The sequence below is a fragment of the Gracilinanus agilis genome, chromosome 2 (assembly GCF_016433145.1).
Source record: "Gracilinanus agilis isolate LMUSP501 chromosome 2, AgileGrace, whole genome shotgun sequence".
Classification (NCBI taxonomy): Eukaryota; Metazoa; Chordata; class Mammalia; order Didelphimorphia; family Didelphidae; genus Gracilinanus; species Gracilinanus agilis.
In genome coordinates this window covers 314,323,810-314,335,928 of record NC_058131.1, presented here as the reverse complement: position 1 = coordinate 314,335,928, position 12,119 = coordinate 314,323,810, and the positions used below count along the sequence as shown (strand labels likewise).

Here is a 12,119-nt window from a genome sequence, read left to right as displayed (position 1 = left end):
AAGTCTTAGTTTTGTGTAGTAAGGATACAACTTGGACTAAGGAATGAAAGTAAAAGAGTTTGTTTTTATCTCATGACCTCAGCAAAACCCTCTTTTGCATATTGGTAACAACTTAACCATTAAATATGAATTAAACTCTCATTAGAAGCAGGCACTGCTTTTTACTAAAGAGCATTCTTTAGTATTCTATAGATTCTTTCCTCTGTCATCCAATCCCTATACTCTTCAGAAGACCAATCCAAAAAGGACATCTCACCGATTAGGACTTCATTTTTCATGTATGGCAATTGTCTGATTTTACAGAGGGAATTTTACATAGGGAAAACATAATTGCTTTATTTTCCTGAAAATACCTCCACCTTGAAGCCTGATGATAATATGTATTAGCTCCTCAGTGATTGCTTCATTTTTATAGCTATAAAAGTACACATATGCATATGTAAGTATTCCATATTTTTGTATATATCAGGAAACTGTTCTTGGACATCCGTATCTCAACACAAGCAGGAATATAGAGCATTACAGTTTGGCTGAGTAATCAAATCAGCCCCAACCTTTGGGGTTTGGACATTCAGAACCTAGGCATATGATTACATATAATTACTCCCTGCCCCCCAAAAAGAAAATTATTAATCCTGTCAGGGCCTCTGAACAGCTATGATCTGATTTGACATGTCTCTCCCATCCTATATTAGACTAAAGGTAGGTATGGAAGCAACATGAGAAGTGATGCTGTCAGAAATGAAACTGAGTGTCCAACTTAAGGAAAATAATTTATGCAGTGCATATATTCTATGTGAAGGAATATAGGTATTTTCATGGGCCCATTTCCTATAAGCATTGCTAATTTTCTCTTTTAGATTCTGTAATGTTAACTTGGTCGAGAAGCAGTATTATATAAATGGAATCAACCTCATGAGTGATGTGTGGTTTGACATTTTTGCTGAATCAGCAACACAGGAGGCAGACCTTTTTTTAATAACTAATATTAATAGCTAACATATAGTGCTTTAAGATTTACAAAGTACTATACATTCACTATCTCACTTAATACAAAGCGGTGGGATATAATTTTGAAAACCAAACATCTTTTTGTCTCCCCCTGAAAATGTACATCAGTTAATCCAACTTCAAGGGGAAAGAGAAACACTCTTCATGTGGTAAAATTTTTGTAATATTTTGACTCCCTCAAAATGTGAAATGAGTTATGACAATATAGGAAAATATATTTCATAGAAACATGTTAATAGATTTCTTCTAATAAATTAATTGAAAGGAGTTTTTGCTCCTTGAGAGAATTAACAAATTCCTGACCCTTTTTCAATCTTGAAGTGTTTAATAAGGGCATCTGTGTTACTGTTTCAGCCATGGTACTGAATATTTCCGTTGACAAGCCATGGTTTGATTTTTCGGGTGCACTTACTATTCAATGCTTGTATTGTCTTGTAGCCTTGGGAGTCCCAGTGTTTCTGCAGTAATTTTCCTCATGAAGCTGTATGCGCAGATTCCTGGGGCCAGGCCTTGCTGGTCTCTACAGATGCTGGCGTCTTGCTAGTAGATGGTTAGTGAGTAGTTGCTCCTATAAATGTCTATATTTGTGTGACAGAATTTCTAACAATGATGAATGTGATTCATTTTAGGTTCTTAAACTACTTTGTACCATAGCGAGGTTAGCAAAGAGTCAAATGAAATACAAAGTGGAAAGAACTCTTGCCCTAAAGTCAGACACGTGAGATTTAAGTCTCTATTCAGGGCCTTACTATATGATCTTGAGCAAATCATTTAACTAATGATTTAGTGGAAAGAAAACACAGGAATCAGAACCAGAAGACCCAAGTTTGAATTTTGACTTTGCTATCTGCTACTTGTGTGACCTTAGGCAAATTATTCAGCCTTTCTGGTTTTCAATTTCCTTGCCTATAAAATTAGACAAAATGATTCCAAATTTTCCTTTCATGACTCAACTTTTTATGAAATTCTATAAATTCTCATTTTCTTATTTAAACTGCTTTATTTTGAAAATAACATCAAGAAATCACAGCTGAAATTTAAAAAGAACACCAGCTAATGCATTTATAAACTTTGTGGCAGAGGCGCTCACAATGTGACAGATTATAAGTATGCTTCAGAAGATTTGTGATTTCTCTCATTACCTCCTGTTCATTATCCTCTACCTTTCCCTACACTCTAAACCCAGAAAAAACATCTTTAACACTTTCTCTCAGAAGCACAGAATTCACAATATCAAAGAAAAAGAAAAGTTTTATCAACTGCCAAAATGATTTTACTAATGCTCCAGTCTTGAGACAGTCATGTCACTCTCCCCCCATATTCAGTAAACTCCAGTGGTTCCCTATTCCCTCCAGGATTAAATACAATAGTCTGTATTTGGCATTAAAAGGCCTTCATAAGGATACAGCTGGGTGTCTCAGTGGATTGAGAGCCAGGCCTAGAGATGGGAGGTCCTGGGTTCAAATCTGGCCTTAGATACTTCCTAGCTATTTGACCCTGGAAAGTCACTTAACCCCAATTGCCTAAACCTTACTGCTCTTCTGCCTTACAACCAATACATAGTATTGATTCTAAGACTGAAGGTAAGGGTTTAAAAAAAAAAAAGTTCTTCATAACCTAGCCCTGGTCTCCTGCAGTATTTCCTCTTATTGTATATTCCCCCAAGTACTCTTAGATCCAGCGACATTGGCCTCCTGCCCTTCTTGGCACAGAGGCTCCCTCTTGGCTCCAGGCTTTTTTTTAGGCCATCCCCCAAGCCTGGAACACTCTCCCTCCTCATCACAGCCTCTGGGCTTCCCTGGGCTTCCTGGTATTTTTGCCCAGTTATCCTATCTGTGATTTGTTTGCTTGTCGTCTCACCCCTGAGATCAGGGATACCCTGAGGGCAAGGACTGGCTTTCTCCTTGTATCTGGTGCCCGCTGGCACATCATAGATACTTAATAAATGTTCATTTACTGACATAGAAAACTTTGGAAAATAATGTAAACTTCCTCACAAGCAGCTGCCTCATGTCCGGCTCTCCTGTAGTTCCTGGGATTGCCCAGCAGGTGTCGCCAGGCGCTGTCATGGCCATCGCTCCTGCAGTCCTTTGGAGCTAGCGCTCCTCCAGCCCTCCTCATTGTCTTTTAGCCAGGATGCCTTTGCCAGCCCTGAAGGGGGGAAATCTGTTGATTTTGTCTGGCAGGAAGAGTATCCTGGCAAAACACAGCCAGCTGAACTAGATTAAAATGTAATTGGGAAATATTTAACAAAATAAATAAAATTATAGTAGAAGATGTGAATATGCCCTCAAGAAACTTAAGTCCTATTAGGGGAAGACAGAATACAGACCACAGGGCTGGGGGGGTGAGGGAGTGGGGAGGGGAGTTGTTGTACTTACATGGATGCAGGGTTGATATCTAGAAAGTCAGGAGCACCGCCACTCCCCAGAATGGAGGTATCAGGAGGAACTCCCCGAAGGCAGAAGGGATGCTCTAGAATCTAGAGTCTAGATTTTAGAGGCACAGTGGATAAATTAGAAGATTTGGCATGCCTGCCTGAATTCAAGGCTCACTTGAGACACATACTATCTATGGAACTAACCCTGGGCAAGTTATTTAACTTCTTGGTGACCCCCTAAACCAGTGATAGGCAAACTATGGCCTGCATGCCAGATGCAGCCCCCTGAAATGTTCTCTCCGGGAGCACAACATTATTCCTAATCTGACGAATACAATGAGTAGGATACAATACATTGAAACTTCAAAAGAGTTGACTTAGAAACAGACTGACAGATGAGCATTTCCTTTCCTTTGGCCCCCTCTTTAAAAAGTTTGCCCATCACTGCCCTACACAACTCTCTGACACTATAAAGAACAACCATTGAGCTGCTTTCACAGAGTTTCCTCACTGAAAGTTCCCTACATCAATTAAATCACAAGTCCCCATACCCAAAAAGAAATCTGCAGAAGAGCTCATCAGTGACCACTTAGCTAGATTCTGAGATTTTATCTGAAACTAAGATATATTAAATCACTTTCTCAGGGACTGCCCTGCCTCCTTCAAATTGTTATATAGCTTTCCATATCCTGAATAATAATATATTTCTGAGGATATAGGATCTTAGAAGGCCTGTTCATGAGGATTATGGAAATAAGCAGGATCATGACAGGATAAGAGTACATAAAAAAATTAGTATTTGTACTTTGCTCCCAATTAGTTAATGACTTAAAAATGTTGCAGTTGGGCCACATACATGCAAATAATGATCAGACTTTTAACTTTTTAGAAACCTTCTAAAATTTTGTGATAATACCCACTCTGTAGGCTTTCTATGTTATAATAGTGTCTTATTTATATAATCATACATGTAAGGGCCATGATTTATAATACATAAAGGTACCTTATAACAGGATTGTTGTCATTTTTTTCTTATTTAAAATAGCTTAAATTTCATTATCTTTTTTAGTTGCATATCTGTTTCTAACTGCTGAATTCCTGAAAATTTAAAAATTTTCATTTCATTAATTTTAGAAAATAGAAATGAATCACAGTATTATTCCTAATTAATTTAGAAGAAAATAATAAAAGTCTCAATTTATTTTTGTTCAGATTAATAGAGTCATAAAATTTTGGAACTGAAGACTATAGAGATCATATAGTCTAACTTCTTTATTTTGCTGATGAGGAAACTGAGGCCCAAGGAGATTAAACAACCTTCCCAGGGTTATAAATAGTAAGTGGAAGAATTGAGGGTAGAGCCCCACCTTCTAAGGTCCAGTGAGATTAAACACTCTGTCCTGAATCATAACTAGTGAATGGCAAAGCTGAGACTCTATTCTCATTTCTACCCACAGTTATATGCCTGCTATGACATATGTATGTATATAGAGAGAGGTGTATGTATATATATATATATATATATATACACACACATACATATATATATTAAATCAACTAAAACTTAATTAGTATTTATGATAGATCCTTAAGACAAACTTGAAAAAAATCATCATCCCAGGACAAGTAATATAGGTAAAACTAGTGGCAAAATTATTACTCTGTTTTTCTGAGGAAATGTATTAGTAAATTGTACCTATCCTCCACATTAAATATTTATACATATGGCTTGCTTCTTAGTTTTTGTTTATATGAAATTCACTCAAAGAAAACCTCTAATTCTCTTCTGATCAGATATATAGATTAAATTTGGCTTCCATTCTCACCCACTTACCCTCATAAATATCATTTGATGCTTCTTATTTCCTTATTATGCAACTAGAATTAAAGACTTGTGTCTTACAATTCTAAGAATTAGCATGTCTCACCAACAAAAAGTTATTTTCTTCTGAGTCAAGAGCTTTTCTAAGTAGGGACTGTTTAAATGTACAGGCCAAAGTATAAACATAGGCATTCTTACTGTTTTCACACGCCTGCTACAAAATCATGCTTTTCTGTTTTCTCACATCCAGTAGCAACAAAGTGGTTTTTTCATGTAATTAAGGGGAAAAAATTAAATATTATTAAAGGGGGGGGGAGAGGCACTCCAGAGAAGACATCTCAAGTGATCTCAGAGAAATTCCTTTTCTTGGGAGGTGTTAATGCAGACAGCAAAGGGGAATGACTGGCAGAAGTAGAGTCACTAGTGGACTGCCATCACTTAATATTTCACCTAATTGCAACTGAGAAAAGTCCAGAAACTAATCAGAAGTAAGAAGGCTACTGCATGACTAAGCTCCAGTTCCCAATAAGACTGCTACAGATGATCTAAATTATGTAGCAATGGAAGATGAAAATAGTTTTCATAATTCTAACAGCTTCATTATAGTTCCTCTCTCAGAAACATTCCTAACTTTTCTGAATAGGAATAAACAGTATTTTAGCTAAAATTTTGAATTCAGTGGGGAAAGAAAGGAAGGAAGCAAAAAACGTAATAAGAAAAAGTGAAAATATGTAGCAAAACAAGTAACTACCTATGTGGAATTTTTATAGAATTTCAGATTTTCTTTCTTTTATTCTAGATCTCACTTAAGCTTAGGATAAATTTCTTCCTTATAAAACTGATTTAATAATTTTCTCTCTTCTCTGTGTGCTGGAGAACACACTTAATAGGCCAATAGACAATTAGAACAGCTCCAAATACTCTAAAGGAAATCCTGGATATAGTAAGTATGGGCAAAGAATCATACTTGGAAGAGAACTCAGAAAGTACTCAGGCATACCTGCACCTGAACAGAAATCCCCTCTGCAACAAGTCTGATAAGACATCATCTAGTCTGAGCTTTAAGATCTCACAAATAGCCCTGTTCACTTTGGGAACATTTCAGGATGTTCTCCATACAATGCTGAAGGCTGCCCCTTCCTAGTTCTCATTTCTGCCCTTTTGGACCAAGAAAACTGTGTCTGCTGCCTCTATGACAACAACAATCCTTCAAATACTTAGAGGTAATTATCATGTACACCCAAATTCATTCATTTTATTTAGGCCTTCTTCAGGGCTTGCTCTATCTCGTCAATATCCTTCCTACAAAGTATATAGTAAGAACTGAGCATGGTATTCTAAATGTCATTTACTCTGGCTCTTGTTCCGGATATTATGCTTTCATTAATGCAATTTTGATCACCTTAGAGGTAGAACTGGCAGAATCAGGAAGACCTGATTCAGATACTGCCTCTTGACACACCACTGTACGTGAAACAAATAAAACACCTTTGAATGTGACTCTGGGCAAGTCTCTTAACCTTCAGCGGTCCAGCCTATGCAGTTGTAGGGCTGGCAGAAAGCATTTACTCATTTGGAGTTCCCATTAACTGACACAAACACCACCACCAACAAAAACCATTAAATTAGTTTGGGGACCATGTCATATTCTTGATTTATATTGAACTTACAGACCATAAAAACCTCTAGCTCTTTTTTCATAGACTTTTCTCATTACATATTTACCTCATCTTGAACTACTGATTTTTTTAAAAATATAAGTAAAGGACTTTATAATTGTCTTTACTGAGCTTTATTCATAAAATTCAGCCCTCAGCACAGCCATAACCTATATTATTCCAAAACATTGCTATTTTGTCTTTTCTGTTATTTGTTCATTTTTATTGATGTTTCTTCTGCTCTGATTTCAGGTTGTTGTTTTTTTTAAAGAAAGAATGTTTATTGATCCAGGATAGACTGAAATATTTAGAATTTTTATTCAGAGAGAATGTGAGGTTCAAAAGCAGTATGTATTAGAATGGTGTATCCATGTGAAATGCAAGAGAAAAAAAATTACTACCTTGAGAGGGAGGCAGTATATATCATGGAAAGACTACTAGATTCAGATTGGACCTTAGGTATTAATCTTATCTCTGTCCATTCCTAACTATACACTACAAACTAACATATTTGCCTCCTTTTTGATTAACCTTATGAAAGTCATTTCCTCTCCCTATGCTTCAGTTTCCTCACCTGTTAAATGAAGAAGTTAGAGTAGATCACCTTTGTGGTCCAACCCAACTCTAACTCTATGATCCTAAGTCAAAATCCTAAAAGGAACCTTTTATTTTCATGTGTAGTTATACCTCCACATAATGTTGCCCCAACCAACATTAAGTCACTGTATTTACAGACATTACCCTAAGATTCTTTGATTTTATTGATGTGAGCTGTATAAGTTGCTGTGGCAAAAAGGATTGCTTCATCTAGTGGCCAAACCTCTATTAGTGAGTCTCTTCACATTTCACTGACACTGTTTGTCTATGTATAACAGTACATCACTTGGCTGATGCTTAACACCTTTCCAGTGTGCTAGCCCCGACAGTTTGCAGTCCATTGGCATTGCCTTTGTGAACTGAAGGCTACCTGCATTCTGTGGAAAGACAGAGGGAGGACTTTACAATAAAATGTTATTAAAATATAATCAACTAAAAAATATATATAATCAACTCCATCATAATGTTATTCAGCCTGATACATGAGACTCAAACTGGATAATTGGCAATCTGAACTAACTAGCACCTGAGCCCCCATCCCCATATTATTGATTTTTGTATAGAACTAACTGCCACCTCATAACATTATTTCACCTAAACTCTTGTTTTAACAGAAACAATTAGTGATATTCTACAAAAATTTATATTGTATTTTTTAAAGGGGTGGGGGGAGTGTAGATTCTAAAAAGACCAGCTTGCCTTGATTTTTTTTTCTTCTTCAGACCTTTGGTATAAGGAGGAACAGAATTGAATTCTTGATTTGGTAGACATTACTTTGTCTTTGATTAACTTTGAGGAAACATTAATTGTCCACATCTCACTGCCAGTGGATCTCACTGTGCATTGATGAACTCCTTGGGGTAGGAAGCACTTATCTTCCATCCAGAATAAGGAAAGCAGAGCAATGGTCTCACTGCACAAACTTGTGAAAGCTCTGGTAAGAAAAATTCCTCTCCTCCCTTGTCTAGAAAGACAAATAGCTTTAAAATAAACTGTAAGCACATTGTAAAATATTTAACAAACCCAAGCCATGTTTTTAGGATTGAATGAATTATTTTCTTTTTCAGATGGCCAGCCAATAGTACCAGTATTTGACAAAACTCTGCAAGTAAAACAGATACATGTACTTGAATCCTTGGACCTACTGATTACCAGAGCAGACAAAGGTACTATTCCTTATTTATTCCTTATTATAGAGGGAAAGGGAACAGCTCTTTTTCCAAGACTTAAATCAGAGCTGTCTGCTACCTGGGAAGACCAGTTAGTACAGAGAGTATCAACCTAAATACAAGCATGAACTAAACTTCAATTATTGGTATATGTATGTCTCCTTCCACCTTTCCCTCCTTTTCTTCCTTTCTTCTTCCTTTCCTTCCTTTCTCTCTGTTTTCTTTTCCTCCCTCCTTCCTTCCTTTGTTCATGTCTTCCTTTGCTTCTTTCCACAAATCCCAGTATTTTGCCCCAGAAGCAGTAAATACTGGAATAGTTTATCTATATGAAAGAGGGAAGAAATAAAATTTTGTCACCTTTGAACCAACATCTCATACTATTTACCATGACAAGCTCAAAATGGGTATATTACATAAGCATAAATGACAATCTAAGCAAATCAGGGGAGCATGGAAAAAACTACTTGTCAGATCTGTGGATAAGGAAGAGTCCATGATCAAATAAAAGATAGAGAGGATCACAGGAAATAAAATAGATAATTTTGAATACCTTAAAGTTTTTGTACAAATGAAACCAATGCACCCCAAATTAGAAGAAAAGCAGGAAAGTTGGAAGAAATTTACATCATTTCCCTAATAAAGGGTCACATTTCTCAAATATATTGGAATCTAAAGCAAATTTATAAAAAATAAGAGCCATTCCTCAATTGATAAAATGGTCAAGGGATATTAATACGCAATTTTCAGAAGAAGAAATTAAAGTTGTCTGTAGTCATATGAAAAAATCTAAATCACTATAATTTAAAGAAATGTAAATTAAAGCAACTCTGAAGTATCATCTAACACTCATCAGACTGGTCAACATGGCATAAAAGAAAAATTACAAATGCTGGAAGAGGTGGAAAAATAGAAACACTAATGCACTGCTGGTTGAATTGTGAATTGATCCAATAGTTCTAGAGAACAATTTGGAAGTATTTCCAAAGAGCTATAAAACTTTGTATATCCTTTGTCCCAGTGATACAACTACTATGTCTCTACCCGAAAGAAGTCAAACAAGAAGGAAAAGGACCTATACATACAAAAATATTTTTAGCAACTCATTTTGTACTGGCAAAGAATTGGAAACTGAGAGGATGTCCATTAACTGAACAAGTTGTAGTATGTGAATGTGATAGAATATGATTGTGCTATAAGAAATGATAAAGGGGGTGATTTCAGAAAAATCTGTGAAGATTTATATAAGCTGGTGCAAAATGAAGTGAGCAGAACAAGGAGAAGAACATTGTAGACAGTGACAGCAGTATTGAAATGATGATTAACTGTGACAGACTTAACTACTCTGATCAATATTTGATCCAAGATAATTTTAAAGGACTCATAATAAAAATTGCTGTTTACCTCCAGAGAGAGGGCTCTGAATACAGATTGAAGTATATTTTCTTTCACATTATTTTTGTTTTGTTTTTTATCCTTTTTGTAGTAATAGAATTGGGGAAAAGGTAATTGGGTATTGCTAAATAAATAAGTTTGCAAAAATAACCTTGCAAACCTTTAGGTTCTTATGCAAGAGTGACATGGCATGACCAGGAGTTTGGAACACAAGCATCTAGGTGAAATTCTTATACTGGCAATTGAGAACACTCAGGGAGCTGGAACTCAGTTGGATTTAGTTACTGACCAGGTCCAGCTGCTTTTGGCTTTGCTCTGAGGGTCTCATCTGAACTGAATAGATTTTAATCTGGTATTATTCCCACTGTTAATTCTTTGGAGAGAAGAACATCATTGAGTTGCTAGGAAAGACCTCTTAGTGACAGCAAAATCCTTGAGCTAATTTTGAGGACTTTGTGAATCTGTCCTGGGTCATCTCTGGTCTGAAAAGGATCCTGACTACCTCCAAAGATTCCTGGTTCCTTACTACTGGTATCATCAACTATGAGTAGGAATACTTGAAGGAAGAGGAAGTAGGAGAACCCAGGCTTCTGGTGTGCCGGAATTTTGAGGTTTCACCTCTCTGCCAAGCCCTTTGGTAGGCCCTGACATCTTTGGGTTTACCGGGTCACTCTGTACAGAGGCAAGGTTATATTTAAGAGATAAGGCTCACCTCTCTTCTTCCCTCCCCCTCCCGGAGTTGATAAGCAATTCAACTGGGTTATACATGTATTATCACTCAAAACATGTGTGTATATATATGTATATATATACATGTATATATATACATATATACATATGTTTCTTGATATATATAAAATAGGTATCATACTTCTTGCCTTCTTAATAGGTGGCAAAGGTGCGGGAAGAAGAGAGAGAATTTAGAACTGAAAACAAAAATTAAATAAAATAAAAAATAAAATTTGCTGCCTTGAGAGGGAGACAGCATGGTTATATGGAAAAACTACTCAATACAGAGTGAGGATTTGAGTATGAATCCAGTCTCTCACACTTATTACTCATGGAGTACAATCTTAGTTATTAGTATAAAATAGTCTTCCTTCTTTCTTTTTTTCCTTCTTTTCTTCTTCAGGACCAAGTATTAGGCTTAATGGAGGTAAGGGGGATAGAAACATATAGTTCCTGCCCTCAAGGAGCTTATAATCAAGTAAAAACAAAGTAAGATCTACATAAGTAACTGCTATATTACCAGTCAGCAAAGCAAACAAACAAAAAGCATTATATACATACTATATTAGAGTACTGGGCCTGGAATCAGGAAGACCTACATTCAAGTCTGGCCTCTGACACTAACACTGTGTCCCTGAGCAAGTCATTTAACCTCTAATTGCCTTACAAAAGGATCCACTAAATCCATCAGACCAAAAAAAAATGGCAAATCAATCCAGTATCCTTGCCAAGAAAACTCCTTTGGATAGCTGTAGTTTATAGGGTCACAGAATCAGACACAACTAAACAGCAACCATGACTAGAATTATATCAGTAAAAGAAAACAAGCTCTTTTTTTTTAAATCATTCAGGTATTGATCCCTAGAAGCTTGGGAGAGGGTCTAGTATTCAGACTTAGGAGTCATCCGCAGAGAAGGAGTAGTTAGAGCTATGACCAAGATTAGTTCACCAAGAGAAAGCATATAAGAAAAAAAAGAATAGAGCTGAATGTACCAGCTAAGAGAAATGCCAATACTTAAGAGAAGAGGGGCTAGAAAAACAATAGTCGGAAAAGTAGGAAGTGAATGAAGAAAGCCAAGAAAGAGGTTAAGAAGGATAAAAATAGGTATGCTTTCATCACTGCAAAAATTTTTGGAAAAGTTGTCTACATCCAATTCTTCTCCTTCCTTATCATCTCATCTATTCTTTCCTCAACAGTTTCCAGAGTTATTAATTCACTACAACTGCTCTCTCAAAGTTTGTCATAGACTTTCTCGTTACCAAATCTAGTAGTCTTTTATCAGTATTCATCCCCCTAGGTCTTTTCAACATTTGACACTGTTGACTACTCTTTCTAAATATTCTGAGCACTGTTGGCTTCA

At 36.3% G+C, this 12,119-nt stretch overlaps 1 protein-coding gene across 1 annotated transcript in view; it reads left to right on the top strand.

Moving 5' to 3' along the window:
* GARNL3 (GTPase activating Rap/RanGAP domain like 3) overlaps positions 1-12,119 on the top strand; it is a 160,786-nt gene that overhangs the window by 85,930 nt on the left and 62,737 nt on the right. Inside the window, exons 17-18 of the mRNA XM_044664210.1 lie at positions 1,450-1,561; positions 8,536-8,634. Of these exons, the coding sequence (XP_044520145.1) occupies positions 1,450-1,561; positions 8,536-8,634 (211 nt within the window). The remainder of the gene's footprint in view (positions 1-1,449; positions 1,562-8,535; positions 8,635-12,119) is intronic.